Genomic DNA, 21,816 nt, shown 5'->3' with positions numbered 1-21,816 from the left:
TGAAGCTTGAAGGTTCCAACAACATCACTTACTAACGCAGCAGTGATGAAAGAACTCTTAGAAAAATATATCACACTCCATATGACATCCAGGTGATAAGAGCGGACCAAGGGTCAAGATTCGTGGCAAAAGCGATTAACTTATTCTGTGAAAAAAAAACATCAAGTTAAGATTTGCACCAGTAGGAAGTCATCGATCCACCGGTCTAGTGGAACGGTGCATTCGAGCGTTTCGAGAATATTTAAAGGCATGCTCATTCCAGAAGCCAAAACCTGCGCCTAAATCCATAATAAGTGAAATCATATACAACGTAAGAACTACAAATCATCAGTCGATGGGATGTACGCCGTTCGAAGCGCATTTCGGTAGAAACCCAAAGAACACTATTTGGCACACGGTAATTCGCACACGGTAACCCGTATTTATTTTTTGCATTAGATCGGAACAAGAAGATGTTTCCTACCCGAGTAAAGCAGGATTACGGTGAACAGATGCTAACTCCACCATAGGCGAGTTCGAGAGGGTAGAACACCGTTGGCTCCGAGCACCTTGACTCAGGGAACCTCAATGAGCTCAAGCATAAACATGCGAACTTACGAAGCACCAGTGCTGGATGCCCACAGGAAAGGTTGTCAAATTTTTCGAGAAATCAAGGTTCGGCTAAAATCAGAACCGCACTTTGAAGAGCTCTCAGACAAAGTTGTTTGGGAAACGACCATGCAATTAGCTTGTTCCCGGGAAACGTTATACATATATCTGACATCTCGGTAAGTTTACGTACTTCGTCCAGGTCGCAAGCAATCAGAGAAGCGATCAGGATGAGCTCAAAAGTCCCAACACTTGATGCCAGAAAAACAGTGTTCGGAACCCTTGATCCCAAACTTTGATCCCAGTGATGTCACGGCCCATAAAGATTTCAATCAGCGTTCGGACAATGGGGTTGGAACAACCCAGAACACAGCCGTCGGAGCAAACAGTGGAGCAACCATTGGCAAAACTTTCTACGGTAGGCGGGGAACACGCCGATGTAGAGACGAAACATCGGTTGGTCAAGGCACACACAGGCAACATAGTGCCCTAATCGAGTTCCGAGGATGGTAGCGTAGCACATTTTCTGGAGACAGTTCCAGAAGTCAGGCCGGCAAGTCCAGCAATGCTCTCATCGGCGGATGAGGAGAGAAGGATTGCGACCAAACGAGCAGTCAGGGCTCATTTGAGATGGACACTCAGGATCATCAAACGCTCTTGGTTGAACTCCCTTCACTGAGGGCGAACGAAAACGACATAAAATTGGGAAGGCAGAGTAAACCTTCGCCAGGGGCTGCGAGAGTAGCAAACAGGAGGGATCTGGTGAAAACACACCCAAAACATTGCTGAATAGAGACAGATCAAGTCGCTCACGCAACAAGACACATCGGAGGAGGAACAAACAGCCTTGCCAAAAACGACACCCAGCGTGGTGCAGCAAACGACAAGCCAATCAACAGGTGGGGGAAATGTCACTGTGGGGGAAAGATCAGGAAAGAAGCCGGGAACTAGTAGTCCTTCTGAGAAGAATCCGAGTCCAAAAAATGCAGTGCACAGGACACCTGTTTTGATAGGGAATGTGTCGGTTCTAATGGGGGAGCGATTACGTACAAGACGAAGTACAGGGGCTGGATGAGGTCTTATCCGCAGACTTTGTCGAATTGTGAGAACTAAGGCGAATTGTGAAACATACTCTAGGAGTACCTTTGCTGATCAATTCGCACGGCGTCGCAATCGACGGAATTCGATTTTTCTGTCTCTCTATTAAGGGTTTCAGGCTCGAATCCGTAGTAGCCGAAAAAATAAACAATGTAGGAAGACTAGTCGATATCTCCCAAGCAGAGATACAACGGACTTTCGTTTTTGAAATTTCGAATTTCAAAGCAAAAGTGCTGCTCTTGAAATTCTTTGAACTTTAAATCAATTTATGCTCGGCACTTTTTTCCTACAATCAACCCAATTTGAGAAAACAGGATCAAGTAAAATTTTAATTTCGATGGGAAATCTGAAAATAAAATTCCACTTTCGAAACTAGAAATCAATCACGTTTTTCGTGATCATTAAATTTCTGCTGATCGATAGTGGAGTTTCCCTTCTTTTTAACAGAGGAAAATTGAACAAAACTATTAAACTAATCAAAAGTCAAACCGCGGAACAATTAAAGTTGAGCCTGAACAAATTTGAAGAATTTTCCTGAAAAAAATGAACAAAGAAAAAAAATCATCACGACCTATATCAGAGTCTGAAATATGCTCATCGATTCCTAATTATGCCGGTAATTTGAACCCATTAAAAAACTAAAGTAAATTGTATAACACCAAAGATACTTATTTTCTGTCGCCGAAAAGAAACAATATAATTGTTTTAGCTTATTTGCTTTTACTAATCTGTGAATTATTGAGTTTATTACTTACATTTTGGCCTCGTATTTCACCTCTGTTTCTGGTCGGGAGTAGTTGATTGTCAGTTCAGTCGTGGGATCGGTCTCTCCCGGCTGAATGCTCAGAATTGTGACAGGTGTCGGCCCTAAATACATACGAAATGTAGATGCACCATACGATGAAAATTATAACCAGAGAGCCAAAAAACAAAAACAGCCAATTATTTGCACGCACTTCAAAAGGTTTCAATTACAGCTATTTATGACGAAAAACTGAAAAACAAAGACGACCAAGGAATTTTATAATTTTTAAACAAAAAAATTTTTTAAAATATTTTTGCGATTTCCTGTCACTCATGGCTTTATTATTACTTATAGAAATTCCAAGCAAAATTTTCCCGGCATTGAAAAGAAATTATCATTTTAAAACTGATGGAATCTCTTATGAAAGGGCTTTGATACGATTATCCACTTGAAAATATATGTTTTTTTATTTGTGACACCTTTTGTGTGACAAAAAATTAAGAAAGCAAAAACTCCTAAACTGTCAAATAAAAAAAGCCTCCTAAATGTCAAAAAAAGAACAAACATCTTTGACAAAGTTATGTTTTTCAATTTTTCGGATTTCAAGAACCCATGCTTTTATAATAAAGCAAGACAGTTCCATGAGTGTTTATCCTTGTGCAACCTAATTAAAATTGGCAAATTCACAAAAACGGGCCAAACATTAAATTCGTTCTAAAACAAAACAAATATAACTGTTTCAACAATTTTTCCTGAAAAAAAATGATCAAATCTCGTTGATCAAAAATTCTAACTTAGCTTTTAAGTTTATATTTGATTTTTTGCAAAAAAAAAAACATTTTAGAAGGAATTTATTAGAAAAAAGATAACAATCTATAATGTTCCAAAACCTTTCAAGTCATTTTTGTTGTATTTCAGGCTTTCAGCACTACTGGACGCGCTCAAGTGAATAATTATTGGATTGTCAAAAACTCAGTTGGTAAATAACACGAGTGTTTTTGGTTGTATCCCCAATAAAATGAAATAGAGTATAAAATTTTAATTAAAAAATTGTTTGAAAGTTATCAAGATAAGCAAAATAAAACATCGACTGGACAAAATGGACTGGCTGATTTATTGGCAAACCCACGATCGAAACAATAGTTTTAAAAAAAAATTTCTAATGCCGCATTGAAGATATCGACTCCCTAAAATAAAATTTAAAAGGTTATTTTACCTCTTACTTTTAACAAACTTTCTAAAGGGATATTTTACGATCTTTCTTTGAAAAGTTTTTGGGAGTTCGAAAAGTTGCCAATTTGACCATGCTCTGGACTAATTTATGCGCACTTTGAAGACTTTATCTATAATCCTGAAAAAAGACCCAAATTACTTATGCGTCGTGAAATAATACGCACAAAAAATCGTTCTAAATTGAACTGAGGCTAAATAGTCATTTTGACTTATCGAGGATGGTTCGTAGAGTGCTTAGTTTACCGACTGCGTTTCCGTCGTCTGCATACCACTTCTGGGTTACGTTGTCATCTGATAAAAGTTTTTTGAGGGGTATAATGGCTAGACCGTATATCGCCATTGCTAGCGGATACGCTTGGGTTGTCCTTTCTTGAGAGTAGATAGTTTTTTTTGTCAACAACTGAAATTCTCTGATATTGTCCAAAATTTATAAACTTTCATATTTTTTTCCCCAAAAAACAAATCAATATAAATGTAAGGGCAGTCGGAACATTCAGGGTTTTGTGCTGATATACGAGCAGTCTTGTTCTACTTCTATACCGCCTCTATAGTTGCACGGTAATTACTTGCACGGAGGGTTTGAGCTTAAATATGAAAAATTTCATAGAGCTTTCCTGTACGCCAAGAACTCAAAAATGGGAATGCCTAATAACTTCTTGTTCGTTAGAATGTTTTTTGTTTATTCAGTGTAAAATTCTATTGTTCCGACTTTCGTAATGAAAGTAACGGAATAGTTGTGCTCGGGGTAGGTTTTATTTCTTCAGACAAATCTCGACTTTTTAACTAGCCATTTTTGACGAAATTTTTAAATATCATTCAAAAAGTATTGTTGTCTTGAGCTTAAATTTGAAAAGATGTTTAACTGTGTTCGTTTTTTGTTAAGTTACGGGGATTTAAGGATTGCCATTTTAGTAAACTTGGGACAATTAACGATATATTTCGCGCTATTAACGCGTAAGCGGAGTTTTAATCCGTCTTAGAAATCGTTGCAAATTGGTTGAAGGAAGCTTTTTTGTCATAATTGATATTTTGCTAGCAGCGAAGCCTATCACTTAGTTTTTTATATGGCGTGTGGGAGGACGATTTTCAAAAAATATATCAAAGTTTAATTTTTTTTTCATTTCTTTTACCATTAGTTTTTTCATGTTATTTCTTGCTCCATAGACCTGAAAAGGCAGTCGGAACAATCAGCAGTTTTGTTTGGTTTAGTACAATGATATTGCTTCACATGAGATCTCGCAGTGCAAACCAGTTTTGCTCCAGTGTTGTTTCAGTAAAACTTCAGAACAGACTATTCCATTTTCGCTTTGATCACAGATAAAACGGAGATCAAACTGCACTGTAATTGTATTGAATCAGTACTGACTCGGTTCTGTTTTTGGAATTTTTGTTCTGCATAGCAAAATTAGCGAAAAAACAGAAATTTATATTTGCTGACAAACTCATCAAAAATATAACTTTCTCAGATTCAACCCGTACACCTATAGCACTCCATTCAAACTGCTAGCTCTAGACTATGCTTCCTATGAAACTGAGTTATTGTGCTTGGTTAGTAGGAGGCATGGGAGATGTCAATTGATAACCAATCAATTGCAATTTTTGAAGGCATTCATTTGGCATCAACAATTTTCATATTTTCGTTTGTTGACATACAAGCCCCAAAGAAATCTTGATTGAAAGAGATTGAAAAATTCAGTTTAAACAGCAAAATGTTTTATAGAGCAGCAGATAGAGCAGAATTTTATTTTTACGGCAGAATTTGCGGATTTTTCTCAAAATTCTTTATAAAATAATAAAATGAAAGCGGCAAGTCTTTTTTTTTCGGAAAACTCGACTGAACTTCTAATAGGAAATCTTTTTTTCTCAGAAACACATAAAAACGAATCTATCTGCTACCCTACTAATCTACTATTTTGCTTCCTGGAAGTGCTCTGCTTATTTTTCAAATGGTTTTTTTTTCAAAAGGCGATAAAGACGGTATTTTTTTTTTGTAATAAACGCATGATTAGTGATAACTTTCATAGATAAGAAAAAAGCTAAGTTTTTTCTATACAGAAGCAAAAACCTTTGGGGCTTGATTGACGAACAAGACCAATTAATTGCAATAAATTGGATTTTTTGCTTAATATTTTTTCTATTTCGTGGCCAATTCTATGTTTTTTGGTGAACAAGCCAAGTTAATTAGAGGAAGTTACATTTCTTGTTTTTCAAAGCAACTTCCAAAACTATGGAAAAAATTTTTGACAGGAAAAGATTTGCTTTCGACAGCAGTCTTTTGCCTATTAATATCGAAATGCAGCCTTTCCTTGGACGTCATCTTTGGTCAAAAACAGAGCTTTTAGCCGCAATTAAATGACAGCTGACAGGGATGACAAACCCAATTCAATTATCTGATATATAAGTAAATAGGCGATTGATTCATCCTTACTTGTGTAACAGGGTATTTGCACTCGTTGATTCGAAGTGGTGCTGTCATAACTCATCAAAACATCCTCTGCTGTCAAATTTCTTTCGGTGTTGTTGATGTATTCGAACAAACTGAAGAAACCAACCACCAAATGATTTAGCCTGCTATAAACTTGGAAACTGTATCATATATTAGATAAATAATCTGGTCTCAAATTTTTGAGCATTTTTTACTACCCATAATTCTTTTTAAAAAAACTATAGAAAAATCATCTTTCTATAAATTGTTAGCTAAGTGAATCTAAGTGACAAAAAAGACCAGCTTCGCCAAAAATATGATATTTGGTTTCGTCTTTTAATCATATAGGTTTTAAATGACAAATTTGAAATAATTATGAGATTTCAGTCACATAGGAGGAGGTCCGTTCTGGAAGTTATAATTGCCATAGTCCTGAACATCTAGGAGAATTTTGTCATCTGGACAAGTGAGCCCCACAGCGACTTCGCACGTGTAAGCTGCTTTCGGATTGGGCAGATCTGGGAAAATAAAAGTATAGGTCAGTTAGCTGACAGTTTTTGGAACTAATTTTTCGGGTTTTTACCATCAACACTTGTTACCTGAAAAATCTAATGTAACAAATGATCGCGTTCAGAAAGATTGGCAAAAAACAGTTAAAATTCAGACAATTCAGTCAAAATCATTTTAGTAATTTTGTTTAATTTTGACAATACTGTTAAACTGCAAATTATGGATTTGTGGCGCTCCTGTAGTGACGGTTACCAGCAATCATATATAATTGTTGGCTATGTTAAGCTCGTGAAAGTATAATTATATCTCAATTCGCGCCAAATATATGCAACTTTAATAATTATTAACCTTTGGGTTAGGCATCCGGGCTGCTTGACTAAAAAAAGAAAAACAATTTATTTTTTTTGCTCCGGCTTTTTTTTTGCTCAAGGAAAATTAAGGAAGAATGTGGCTACTTTTTCTTCATACCAATCTAAAGTTTTTACTGAGTAGTTTTTGCAAAGATTTTGTACGTTACTATTTTTCGCGAAGCTATGGATTTGAAAACTGTATGTATGACTAAGTTAGGGTAGGTACGCTGCGCCATTTTTCCAGTTTTTAAATAGAGCATTTCAAATGCGGCGAATTAATCTGGCTCAGAAACCATTCCAAAATGAACGGAAGCCTTTTAATTGGTCAAAATATTGTGTTAGTAGAATACGAAAAACTATCACATAGCAGTTTGCATTGATTGGGGCCAGGTCTTTTACCAGACTGGTTTTTCACCAGAACGACCTTTTGCCACACCACAATGCAGAAATTCAATTAATATAACTGTAAAATCAGTGGAAGAATAGAAATAGAAGAACAGACATAACTTTGTTGAGAAACCGTTTTATCTTTAGCGAGAATGTTATAACTTTTTCAGTAATAAATCAGTCTGGTAAAAAGTTGATCCCCACCTTGTTTGAATGTGAGGAAACGTTGAAAATTTCAATCACAAACTTGGAACAACTTTTATTTTGAGCACCTGAAAGCATAGTTAAAACGTTCAACGCTTCGCCTTGATACAAGTTTTGTGCAATTGTTGCCAATTAAACATTTGAAGAACAAACAGGGTATCACGCTTGCTATAACTTTTGTTCGAAGTGTAAGTTAAGGCAGTTGAATTGGAGTGAACGGTATGTACTTGCAAGAATTCTTCAATTAGTTATACGCTGATTTATTTCAAACAAGACTGTGCGTATCAAGGCGAAGCCCTGAAATTTCCGACTGTCCTTAAACTGGTCTCGAATAGTTTTTGATTAATGAAATAATGATAAATTATCAATTTTAAGCTAGATATTAAGAATCGTGCATGGATTTTATCAGACAAATTAGCCTGCCTCAAATGAGTTTAAAACAATTTTGTGGTGCGGAATAAGTCGCCAGGCCTAAAAAATGCGCCTTAAAATTTCAGCATCGAAGTATCACAGCGCTCTGATAGTCACGTTAGTCTATTAGTGAGAGTTTTACGGCAATCTTTATGGCAGTATAGTCTAGTGGTTAGCGCGCCCCTTCAGGTAACATGAGGATCCATACATTTTAGTTCATGAAATAATGACGAGCTATGAATTTTAGCCTGATTTCATCAAATTTCAAGTATACTCAAGACTGCTCTATCAAGGCGAAACTCAGAAAAATTCGACTGCTTTTTAACGTCTAAGAAGCAGTGTTCGCTTTGAGAAATGATAAGCTTTTCGAAAACAAATTACTAAAATTTTATGGTTTTTTCTTTTGATTTCATCCCCGTTCATACGCCATATAAAATTCGAATGATAAATTTTGCTCCTACTAAGGCAAAAATTTATGAAATTAGCCAGTTACAACTAATTTGGAACGATATCTAAAATGGATTTAACTTCGCGTTAATAGCTCGAAATATATCGCGCGCGCAATGTCCCCAATTGGCCATATTGGCGATCTTTAAGCCCTTATAAGTTTACGAAAAAAATACAGATAAATTACTTTTTTAAACTTGAGCCAAAGACAACAAAAATTTTCGGCTGATACAAAAGAAATCCGTCAAACATTCCTAGTAGAAAAAAAACGAAGTTTACCTGGAAAAAAAACACCCACCTTTAGCAAAAAGTTTCCGTCACTTTATTCGAATATTGGAATATAAACTGGATCGTGTTTAGAATAAAAGAATTTAGCTTGCCTCAATTTAATTTGCAACAATTTCGTGGTGCAAATCAATTAACCACACCAATATTTTTTTCGTTCCTTTTTCAGCAATAAAGTTTAAAACAAGCCGTTTAGTTAGACTCGTTGCCTAGCAACTGTAAACTCAGGGTAGTATAGTGGTGAGAACACCCTTCTGTGTAACACGCAGAATCAGGGATCAATCAAAGATAAAAAGTGGTCTGAATAATAAAAAACAACCCCGAGCATAGATGTTCCTTTCTTACTTCGAAAATCAGAACAAAAAACACAGGCTGAGTTAATTGTGGCAGTTTACTAGAAGAATAGCTTCGCTGAATGGTCTGAACTGCATTTTGCTGAATGATTTTAGTGGCAACACGACAACTCGAAATAAAAGACAACTCGCAAAAAAGACGACTCGCAAAAAACTCGTAAGTTGGCCATTTAATTACGCCCAAAGAAAGACCCGTAATCTCCCACTGAATATCAGATAATTTTATACTTAATTCGAAGCAATTAATGGGGAAAGACAATAAGATCTTTGTTTGTTTAACAACAATAACTAAATCCCAAACCTTGATTGCTTTAATTGGTCTACCATCAATTTTGTTTCTATAAATGTTTCTACTCGTTCGAAGAATGCTTGTTTAGCAACAATAACTAAGTCCAAAACCTTGATTGCATTAATTGGTCTACCATCAATTTTGTTTCTATAAATGTTTCTACTCGTTTCAAGAATGTTGCAATGCACTACAAGTCAACGCGGGAAACGAATCTTGATTTTGAAGATAAAAAAGTTGATGAAGATCGAATTAAGGAAAAAAGCCATTTTACAACTTGGAGATGCTCAAAAAGACCTTGCTAATCACAGGTATTTTGACGTAATAATTTAGTTGTGGAGAAAAAATTGGATCAATTACATTCAGTGTTGCCTCATGAACGATTAGTTGAAAAGTAGGTTTTTTACGCGTGTCTTGATTTTTTTGCATTTTTAAAATAAAAACAAGACCATTAAACGTGCATAGCAGTTAAAAATTGCGGATGAAATGTACAAAAAACAAGTTTTGACAAGTAGATTCGAAAATAGTCCTCATTTTTTGCACTACTACTGGGGAGCAATATATGAACTTCGCAAAATGTTTTAATGTCGGTCAAAAAGTAGAAGAAAGAGAGCAAAACACGCAAGAGCGTCCCTGATTTATTTATCAAAACGTGACGAGCACTGTTTGTGAGGATTGCGCAGCAAAAAAGCCCAAATCTACCTCGGTTGCAAGATCGATTCGATAAGAAAGAGACGTTGGAGTTGCGCCACAGACCGTGGGAGACATAGACATTCCCGTGGAACTTCAAACCACTCCAAGGAGGGATAATTTCTTGGCTCATGACTCGGAGCCGGGAGATTCCGACCGACTTTTTGTGTTCACCACTGAGGCAAACTTGGGCATTCTTAAGCTTTACACAACTTGGCACGCTGATGGCACAATTAAAAAGGTCACTCATTATTCTATCAAGTTTATACTACACATCTCAAAAAAAACTTCATCTCATAAAAAACTTCTCCCTCCCAATTGTTTTACAACTCAACAGCAATATCAACAAGCATTTCCTGTGTTACATGAATTTAACCCTTTATTAGAGCCAACAAATTTTCTTTTTGTTTCAAAAAAGCGGCAGTTTCTGCTTTCAGATTGGAATTTCCCACAGCTTCTTTAAAAGTATGTTTTGTTTTGCGCAGGCCAATTGGCAAAATGAATGAATTAGGACTGGCGGCTGAATACAGAAAAGACAAATAATTTAAAAGAAAAGTGAAATCTTGTATTGGGCTGGTTCTCATTCCTAAATGTGACAACTTGAAGTTGGCACTAGAAGCTCTTTACGCAACAACAACTGCCAATGATTAATATTTCGATTTTTTCGAAAAAACTTGGGTGGTGGGTATATGGAAAAATGCGAGAAAAGTGCCATAAATGGAAATCAAAAAACCAACAATTCGGTCGAAGGATGGCCTAAAGTTTTTCAGCTATGAATGGGTTATGCTCACCCTATTGAATCAAAATTCATTCAGCAAATAAAGACGGATCAAAGTTAAACGGAAAATTGTCTAATTTGGTTCAGATCCGTTGAAAAACCCTATAAATGTCCTAAATATGAGCAATTGGAACAAAAAAATCAGAAACTCTTTAAGACTATCAAAACATTGATCTGTTTTTGCAGCGAGATGCTCTTTCTTTTAACTTTGATCTGTGAAATTATTTCAGACCAAAGAGATTTTGACGCCTCAAAGGCTTTGATGCTTCACCGCTTTTAATGTTTCACATTTAGAGTAAAGGGAAGTTTTATTTTTTTCAGAGTTTTATACGAGTTGTCTCTTTTTGCGAGCTGTCTTTTCCTTAAGATTTTACGAGTAGTCTTGTTTTGCGAGTGGTCTTTTGTTGCAAGTTGTCGCGGCACCAAGTTTAGTTGGTGTATCTGAGCACTTTTTATTTTGAGCACCTTTTATTTTGAGAACTTTTATTTTGAGCACCTGAAAGCATAGTTAAAACGTTCAACGCTTCGCCTTAATACAAGTTTTGTGCAATTGTTGCCAATTAAACATTTAAAGAACAAACAGGGTATCACGCTTACTATAACTTTTGTTCGAAGTGTAAGTTAAGGCAGTTGAATTGGAGTGAACGGTATGGTATGTACTTGCAAGAATTCTTCAATTAGTTATACGCTGATTTATTTCAAACAAGACTGTGCGTATCAAGGCGAAGCCCTGAAATTTCCGACTGTCCTTAAACTGGTCTCGAATAGTTTTTGATTAATGAATTAATGATAAATTATCAATTTTAAGCTAGATATTAAGAATCGTGCATGGATTTTATCAGACAAATTAGCCTGCCTCAAATGAGTTTAAAACAATTTTGTGGTGCGGAATAAGTCGCCAGGCCTAAAAAATGCGCCTTAAAATTTCAGCATTGAAGTATCACAGCGCTCTGATAGTCATGTTAGTCTATTAGTGAGCGTTTTACGGCAATTTTTATGGCAGTATAGTCTAGTGGTTAGCGCGCCCCTTCAGGTAACATGAGGATCCATACATTTTAGTTCATGAAATAATGACGAGCTATGAATTTTAGCCTGATTTCATCAAATTTCAAGTATACTCAAGACTGCTCTATCAAGGCGAAACTCAGAAAAATTCGACTGCTTTTTAACGTCTAAGAAGCAGTGTTCGCTTTGAGAAATGATAAGCTTTTCGAAAACAAATTACTAAAATTTTATGATTTTTTCTTTTGATTTCATCCCCTTTCATACGCCATATAAAATTCGAATGATAAATTTTGCTCCTACTAAGGCAAAAAGTTATGAAATTAGCCTGTTACAACTAATTTGGAACGATATCTAAAATGGATTTAACTTCGCCTTAATAGCTCGAAATATATCGCGCGCGCAATGTCCCCAATTGGCCATATTGGCGATCTTTAAGCCCTTATAAGTTTACGAAAAAATACAGATAAATTACTTTTTTAAACTTGAGCCAAAGACAACAAAAATTTTCGGCTGATACAAAAAAAATCCGTCAAATATTTCTAGTAGAAAAAAACGAAGTTTGTCTGGAAAAAAAACACCAACTTTTAGCAAAAACTTTCCGTCACTTTATTCAAATATTGGAATATAAACTGGATCGTGTTTAAAATAAAAGAATTTAGCTTGCCTCAATTTAATTTGCAACAATTTCGTGGTGCAAATCAATTAACCACACCAATATTTTTTTCGTTCCTTTTTCAGCAACAAAGTTTAAAACAAGCCGTTTAGTTAGACTCGTTCCCTAGCAACTGTAAAATCAGGGTATTATAGTGGTGAGAACAACCCTTCTGTGTAACACGCAGAATCAGGGATCAATCAAAGATAAAAAGTGGTCTGAATAATAAAAAACAACCCCGAGCATAGATGTTCCTTTCTTACTTCGAAAGTCAGAACAAAAAACACAAGCTGAATTAATTGTGGCGGTTTACTAGAAGAATAGCTTCGCTGAATGGTCTGAACTGCATTTTGCTGAATGATTTTAGTGGCAACACGACAACTCGAAATAAAAGACAACTCGCAAAAAAGACGACTCACAAAAAACTCGTAAGTTGGCCATTTAATTACGCCCAAACAAAGACCCGTAATCGCCCACTGAATATCAGATAATTTTATACTTAATTCGAAGCAATTAATGGGGAAAGACAATAAGATCTTTGTTTGCTTAACAACAATAACTAAGTCCCAAACCTTGATTGCTTTAATTGGTCTACCATCAATTTTGTTTCTATAAATGTTTCTACTCGTTCGAAGAATGCTTGTTTAGCAACAATAACTAAGTCCAAAACCTTGATTGCATTAATTGGTCTACCATCAATTTTGTTTCTATAAATGTTTCTACTCGTTCGAAGAATGTTGCAATGCACTACAAGTCAACACGGGAAACGAATCTTGATTTTGAAGATAAAAAAGTTGATGAAGATCGAATTAGGGAAAAAAGCCATTTTACAACTTGGAGATGCTCAAAAAGACCTTGCTAATCACAGGTATTTTGAGGTAATAATTTAGTTGTAGAGAGAAAATTGAATCAATTACATTCAGTGTTGCCTCGTGAACGATTAGTTGAAAAGTAGGTTTTTTACGCGTGTCTTGATTTTTTTTGCATTTTTAAAATAAAAACAAGACCGTTAAACGTGCATAGCAGTTAAAAAGCGCGGGTGAAATGTACAAAAAACAAATTTTGACAAGTAGATTCAAAAATAGTCCTCATTTTTTGCACTACTACTGGGGAGCAATATATGAACTTCGCAAAATGTTTTAATGTCGGTCAAAAAGTAGAAGAAAGAGAGCAAAACACATAAGAGCGTCCCTGATTTATTTATCAAAACGTGACGAGCACTGTTTGTGAGGAATGCGCAGCAAAAAAGCGCAAATCTACCTCGGTTGCAAGATCGATTCGATAAGAAAGAGACGTTGGAGTTGCGCCACAGACCGTGGGAGACATAGAAATTATCGTGGAACTTCAAACCACTCCAAGGAGGGATAATTTCTTGGCTCATGACTCGGAGCCGGGAGATTCCGACCGACTTTTTGTGTTCACCACTGAGGCAAACTTGGGCATTCTTGAGCTTTACACAACTTGGCACGCTGATGGCACATTTTAAAAGGTCACTCATTATTCTATCAAGTTTATACTACTCATCTTAACAAAAACTTCATCTCATAAAAAACTTCTCCCTCCCAATTGTTTTACAACTCAACAGCAATATCAACAAGCATTTCCTGTGTTACATGAATTTAACCCTTTATTAGAGCCAACAAACTTTCTTTTTGTTTCGAAAAAGCGGCAGTTTCTGCTTTCAGATTGGAATTTCCCACAGCTTCTTTAAAAGCATGTTTTGTTTTGCGCAGGCCAATTGGCAAAATGAATGAATTAGGACTGGCGGCTGAATACAGAAAAGACAAATAATTTAAAAGGAAAGTGAAATCTTGTATTGGGCTGGTTCTCATTCCTAAATGTGACAACTTGAAGTTGGCACTAGAAGCTCTTTACGCAACAACAACTGCCAATGATTAATATTTCGATTTTTTCGAAAAAACTTGGGTGGTGGGTATATGGAAAAATGCAAGAAAAGTGCCATAAATGGAAATCAAAAAACCAACAATTCGGTCGAAGGATGGCCTAAAGTTTTTCAGCTATGAATGGGTTATGCTCACCCTATTGAATCAAAATTCATTCAGCAAATAAAGAGGGATCAAAGTTAAACGGAAAATTGTCTAATTTGGTTCAGATCCGTTGAAAAGCCCTATAAATGTCCTAAATATGAGCAATTGGAACAAAAAAATCAGAAACTCTTTAAGACTATCAAAACATTGATCTGTTTTTGCAGCGGGAAGCTCTTTCTTTTAACTTTGATCTGTGAAATTATTTCATACCAAAGAGATTTTGACGCCTCAAAGGCTTTGATGCTTCACCGCTTTTATTGTTTCACATTTAGAGTAAAGGGAAGTTTTATTTTTTTCAGAGTTTTATACGAGTTGTCTCTTTTTGCGAGCTGTCTTTTCCTTAAGATTTTACGAGTAGTCTTGTTTTGCGAGTGGTCTTTTGTTGCAAGTTGTCGCGGCACCAAGCACCATCTGAGCACCATTTCACCAAATCAAGAAAACGATAAGAACCACTGAGAATTCCTCAAATCGTTTTGTAACTTTTGTGAAATAGGCTTTCAGGTTGATCTTCATTAGAATTCAACAGAAGTCAAGCCGATCAAAAGGAAATTGAAATGTGAAGATTTTTCTATGAACAAAAAGCAATTTATGTCACTAATTTTTTTAGCTGTTAAAACAAGTGACTTTGAAAAAATGATTGAAAAAGGAAATAAAAACGTTTCAAATTGGTGGAACATGTCATACCCTGTAGAAACCCTTCGATTTTCAGGACGCTTTTAGTGTTGGCTTTTTGACTTCTAAAAACTAATTAGAGCGAATTGAAAAAAGCCAGGCGATTGTGCTGGATTAGAATTTTCAGCCACCATTTTTTCCTTCCGGTCTCAACCTTCGTAAAACTCTTAGACCCATCCTTGTTGTAAAAAGTATTCGGTTCTTGAACAAATTAAAAGGTGATTATAGTAAAATAACCTGGCTTACCTGTGAAAATGTGCTGTGTTGTTGAGTAGTCCTCTGGCAGAGTATGTTGCAGTTCGCCATTGACAAAGAGGTAAACGGTAGTGTTTATAGAGCCATACACTGGATGTCTTCCACTCTGTGCCTGGGAGTAGTCCGGAACAGACCACGTGATACCGGTACTCGTGTGAGTGTCGGCAAACCACGAAATACTGGAAGGGTTTGGTGGATCTATAATCAAGCACGAGCTTTTTTCAACTTTGCAATACTTTTTTGTTCATATTCGATCCCCACCCCGACGTACCGAAACACAAATCTACTTCTCTGTCGACACCAGCACCTGCAAATCCCCCCTTCGACCAAAGACCCGACCAAAAACTTCGTGCCATCCAATTAACAAACTTCAAATGAAAAAGAAAAATGCCATTTTGAATGCTGCAAATCGAAAGGCACTTTTTTCAACGCAAAAAAAAATGACTATAAATTTTTGTTAGTTTTCTGGATTATTTTTACTGAATGAAACCCAATTGTGTTCTCAATTTGCGGTTTAACAAGGATTCCAATTGCAGAATCATTCTCTTTTTCACAACCTGCAATATCTTAGAAGTATTACTTAAAGTAACACTGTCCGAGTGTTATGAAAAATGGCAAAATAACTAATTATGCCTTTCAAATTTTTCGATCTCCCCCTTCACGTATGAGCATCAATGTTTAAAAGCAGTTAAACGTTCTCATAATGCTATGAAACATTAGATGTTGAACAAATTACTTATTGCGAACATTTTTTTACTTTACATCGTAGCGACCCAAATTTACCGAAATTGCCATGAATTCACCAAAAATATCATTATCAAAAAATTCACCAAAAATATCATTATCAAAAATTTCCATAAAAAACACGTTTAAAACGTGGGTGGAAGAGGAAAAGATCCAATTATTCCCGAAGGATTTGATTTTCACACCAATGACGGTTCTGGGATTTTGTCGTGGGTGGAGGGGCTGAAGGGGAGCATGATCACTTTCAAGGAAGCCTTAATTAAAAGTAAAAATAAAAACATTTCGTCAAGAGAGGTGTCTGTCTTTAAAGCTAAGATCCAAACTTTGATAATAGTATCGCTTTCAAGGCTTCCAAAAATTCAATCACTTTTTCATAAAAGTTTAACGAAACTTTCAATAGTTTTAGGGGATATACCTTTTCGTGAAATTTAAAAATTTCGCCCGAAAAAAGTGCGCTGGTTTAATTTTATTCATCTAATGAAAATATACGGCAATTTTCAAAACTTGGACCATTTTTTGCCCATTTTCTACTTAATTAAACGAGCAATTTAATTAGAACATGCCCTGTACTCGACGGATTTTATACGCAAACAAAAAACACTTTTTTCCCTTTAACCGATTACGAGGAAAGGAATATTAATCACACACGCCCTCGAGACTTTGTTGGAAAATACTTACAGGTGCAGGCAGTTTTCTCTCGGAAGTAAATATGGCGTATGTTATGTCTGGCCGAAATATCCTCGTAGACATTCGTGAAGGTCGGGTCATATCCACTGAAAGAAGTTCCCCTCCAAGCAGCCTCTCTGTTGGTGGTATTATAATAGGCAACCGCAACTGTGTCGTTCAAAGTGACCATGGAAGCGTTTCCACGGAAGTATTCTCTCTGCAGCTCAATTCGACTCTGGTCGAATATCTCGATGCCCAGATGAATCACAGACACCTCATATGTATAGAGACTGGCAGGAAGCAAACCTTGAATTCGACAAAGCAAAAAGAGTTACTCTTCATGTCTTTAGGACAAACATAATATGTTTTTGATGAGAGGTTTTGATTTTCATCGAAGAGCAACTATGTTCACTCTTATTTCCCATTGTTGTTTTTAGAATAGAAAAGAATTAAAGTTTGAAAGGTTAAGTTTCCTATGACCCACAGAAAATACCAGGTCAAGAGGGGGAATAGTTTTCAAACATTTTCAAACATATTTGATTTTTTCATGGTACATTTTGAAAAATCAAACAAATCAAACAATTTTTTTTTGAAAACCATTTCCCCCTTTTGACCAAGGGGTCATGGTCAAAAGGGAAAATGGTTTTTGAAAAAAATTGAAAATTTGTTTGATTTTTCAAAATGTACCATGAAAAAATCAAATATGTTTGAAAACTATTCCCCCTCTTGACCTGGTATTTTCTTTGAGTCATAGGAAAACTTCATTACGAGGCCAAACTGTGCATTTCCAAACACGCTCCCTTTGTTCTTCTTTTGTTCTTCTTTTCTTCTTTTGTTGCAAGTTCCGCTAATTGTTCCGACTTTCAAAGAAAGTGCGGAATATTTATGCTTGGTGTGGTTTTTCTTATTGAATCATTTTCTAATTTTTAACTGATAGAATGTTTTTATACCATCTGAGTAATATTGTTTTCTGAAGTTCAAATGAAAATCATCATTTCACTTGTGATCACATTTCACAAAGTTATTATGGTTTTTGTTCAAATTCATATGATGGGGTGTTTTTTTTCAGCCTAATTGTAAGAAAAAATTGTTTCTCAAGGATCAATCTCTAGGTCTTCGTGAGCCCCGCCGAGTTTGCACATCCTTCTATTAACATCGCTTGTTTTTTTAACATCAAAGGCTCGTTTTTTTACTTTGATGCTAAAAATGTAAAGCGCGTTATTTACGCGTGGCCAATTATCCCGCACTATAAAATCGTTCTAATTCGAATTGAAGTCTTACGAACTGAAACTGTGCACTGAATTGTACAAACTAGTTGTTCTTATTAAATCCGTGAAAACACTCAGTTCGACGAGACCAGCTAATGGGCAGCCGGAATAATGAGTTGTTTGCAGTCTAGTTGTTTCAAATTTTTCAAATAAAAGTATGTCAAATTTGTCTTTGGGGTGATTTTTTCTGCCCGATTTTAATAGCATTCGAAAAATAGTTTTGTCCTGAGTTCAACTTTGAAAAGATAATTCACCTGCGATCATTTTTCGTAAAGTTTTGCGGTATATTATTGGCCACTTTGGCCATCTTGAGACAGTTAACGCGCTATACAGTTTGCATTTATTCCATCCTAGAGCAAGATTTACACGAGATCTATTCCGTCCTAGAAATTAATCCAATTGGGAATCAAGCACGAGATTTTTTCCGTCCTAGACAAATATTCTATTGGGATTGAAGCATGATCTTGGGTCTTCTTATTAAAGTTTTTTTCAATTTTTGAACTGCTCCATTGCAAAAAAAAATGCAGCCAGTATATCCGGGGTTTTATCATGATGCGAGCAGTCTTGTTGCTTCGACGTTTGTAACAAAACTGATGGACTTTGTATGCTCGGGGTGTTTTTTTTTCTGCAGAAAAGTTTCGACTTTTTAACTAAGAAGATATAACAAATTTTTTAAATATCAACCGAAAGATATTGCTGCCCTGAGCTCAAATTTAAAAAGATAACTTACCTGTGATATTTTTTCATAAAATTATGTTGGTTTAGTGACTGCAAGTATGGCCAACTTGGGACAATTAACGCGCTTTATATTTTGCGCAATAAACGCGTGAGCGAAGATTCAATCCCTCAAAGAAACTTTTCCAAATTGGTTGAAATAGGCTATTTGGCATAATTTGTGGTCAAAGGTAGCGAAATCTATCACTTATGGTACTTTATATGGCGTGTGGGAGGATGACTGTAAAAAAATTCAAAATTGTAGTAACTTTTTTTTTCTTTTTTTCTTTTTCGAAAAATTCATCATTTTTTTTAAATTGAACACTGTTTCATAGACCTTAAAAGGCAGTCGGAACATTCCGGGCTTAGTCTTGATACGAGCAGATTTGGTTGGTTTTAGGACTGCTTTGATTACCATAATTCAACTCGGGAAAGTTAACGCGCGATATTATTCGCTCTATTAAAGCGTAAGCGGCAATTGAATTCTTCCAGATTTAACTAGGCCAGTTTTTTCTTTAAAAAAATGTTACCAAACGGAAAACGTGCCACTTAGTACTTAACAGATTGCGGGGAATAAATTGAAGAAAAAAATTTCTGAACAATTTAGAAATTTTTTAAAGCAAAAAAATTGTGATCGACGATAGACGGTAGTTAGAAAAATCAGTGCTTTGCTTTGACGTACGAGCATTTGCATTGTTCAGATCTTGTTTTTGATTTCCTGCAATTTAAAAATAATTTTCGGCTTATAGGCAAATTGCCTTTGCTATTTGTTGGCAATCAAAGCGTTCCACAACATACAGCCCTACTAAGAGCAAAAAACTGCAATCAATGTTTACAGCCGAAATGTGGAAAGTCAAACCTTTCGTCTGAATTTTTCTACTCAATCTTTTTTATAAGCTCTTCACCTCCTGCAAATGTTACAACAAAAAACCTGGGGGTTACGTTCGGTTATTATTTGGCTTTTCAAGAACCTTTGGCCTACATATCTAACCTCAAAAAACTACTCGTTGCCCATAAAACTACTCATAAAATTGCAGTTTTAAAATTTCCAAGGTGAAATGGGGGAGGGGTTGGATCTAAAAGCACATGTTAGACAATAAAATTGATGCTCATGTGAGGAAAATGGGATAATTACTTTACCTGTGTCAATGAATGGCAGTTGATTGATGTTTAAGTCCTCAAATTTCTGCTCGTAGTCGTTGGACCCATTGTGGTACCTGTACAAGTTGAACTTGACCCCGTCGCTGTGTTGCCCAAAGGGCTCCCAAGTGATCTGGATTTCACTCTGCGACACGGAAAATGTCTCCACCTTCACCACCGGGTGGGGGCCTGAAACACGCAGGTAATTCTGCGAACATCAACGACACTCTGGTACTAACACATCTACGCTTTTATTGATAGGTCTAATTTTTGAAAAAAATAAATGAAATCTTAACTTGTAAAAAAGAAAAACCTCGAGCCTTAAACCTAGCGTTGAAATTATTGTAAGCTAGAACAGACTCGCTTGCTTCGCATCTTTCTTACTAGACTCCCATTAAATTCCCATTAGTTACAACAGACCAAATCAACATCCAAACGTAATGTTGGGGCAACGTAAATAACAAAGAAAAGTAGAAATATCTTCACCTTTTGAAACTTTTGGAAAAGAAATCTGTGATTTTGAATAAGCGTGTGTGTATGTGTTTGTTTATTTGTTTTGTTTGTTTGTCTGCCCGGGTTGACGTCCATACAAAAGAAATACTTATCATACAATATCATATATGGCCTCTAAGAAAAAAATGCTTGTCATATAATTTTCATACAAAAGTTCTATTAATGATTAAAGACTGATTTTTCTAAATGAAAAAATGCGTATCATACAATTTTTTTATGTTTGGAAGTTTCATGATAAGCATTTTTTTCATGGAAAAAGTAAATTTTTTGAAATCACACAAAAACTTTTTTCAGCAAAACTTTAATAGTTTAGTAGATTGAGATGGTTTTGACCGTTATAATTATGATTTTTTTCTGGTCAAAAAATCCTTACCATGCAATTTTCATATATGAAAATTGTACGATAAGCAATTTTTTCAAGGAATATTAAGTTTACAGAAATAACTCAAAAACACTCAAAATTACTTGTTCTCTTTTTTTGTTTGTTTTGCTGGTTAGTTTGTTTGTTCGTTTGTTTGATTGTTCTTCCGACTTTCAAAGAAAACGGAATATTGATGCATCGTATGGTTTTCTTATTCAGTCAATTGTCTTCGATAAAAATCATAGTTTTTAACAATAATTTTTTACCCCATTGAAGATATCGACTCCCTAAAATCAAATTTGAAAAGAAATTTTACCTCCAATAACTTTTTGCAAACTTCTGAGAGTTTGAAAATTACCAATTTGGCCATGCTCTGGACTAAGTTATGCGCGCTTTGAATATTGTGCTGAAAGCGTAACGCGAACTATTTATGCGTGACGAGTTATCGTTCAGCACAACAGAATCGTTTTAAATTAAATTGAGGCCAGCTAAGCTAATCGGTCGTATTAATTTTGACACTTAAATTTTCGCACTTGATCTTTGATTTTGTCCAAAATTGAAAATTTTTCAATATTTTTTTTAACGCAAAAACGGATCGATATGGATTAAGAGCAGTCGGAATATTCAGGGCTTTGCCCTGATGTACGAGCAGTCTTGTTTGTTTGTTTGTTTGTTTGATTAACTGTCTGTTTCTTTTTGTTTGTTTTTGTTCTTTTGTTTGTAGAAGGAAATTATTAATTTTACTGTGCCTCTACTTGTAACCTAATTGTTTTACAGCATTCAAAAATTTTGAGTCGCTTAGTATGCTTTGGTGTCACCATAAAAATCGATTGCATCCGTTTTTGCTCCAAAATAAATTAGGTTTCTTTTAAAGTTTTATTTTCAGAGCCGTGGCCAAATTTGAACGAAAAAAAACACCCCAATTTTTTTGACCTCAATCGAATTAGGTATTTATTGGTGGTGAAAGAGCCGTTAAAAAGAAACCTGA

The 21,816-nt window shown here is 35.6% G+C and overlaps 1 protein-coding gene across 1 annotated transcript in view; it reads right to left on the bottom strand.

Annotated features, from left to right (window-relative positions):
• LOC134854893 (uncharacterized) overlaps positions 1 to 21,816 on the bottom strand; it is a gene marked incomplete in the record, with an annotated part of 161,968 nt that overhangs the window by 21,510 nt on the left and 118,642 nt on the right. Inside the window, 6 exon segments of the mRNA XM_063871253.1 lie at positions 2,442 to 2,553; positions 6,093 to 6,202; positions 6,481 to 6,607; positions 15,414 to 15,620; positions 16,845 to 17,138; positions 19,955 to 20,143. Coding sequence (XP_063727323.1) covers positions 2,442 to 2,553; positions 6,093 to 6,202; positions 6,481 to 6,607; positions 15,414 to 15,620; positions 16,845 to 17,138; positions 19,955 to 20,143 — 1,039 coding nt within the window.

The sequence above is a fragment of the Symsagittifera roscoffensis genome, chromosome 9 (genome assembly GCF_963678635.1).
Source record: "Symsagittifera roscoffensis chromosome 9, txSymRosc1.1, whole genome shotgun sequence".
Lineage (NCBI taxonomy): Eukaryota > Metazoa > Xenacoelomorpha > Acoela > Convolutidae > Symsagittifera > Symsagittifera roscoffensis.
Note: the sequence above shows the minus strand (reverse complement) of the source record. Positions and strands in the feature narration are given on the sequence as shown.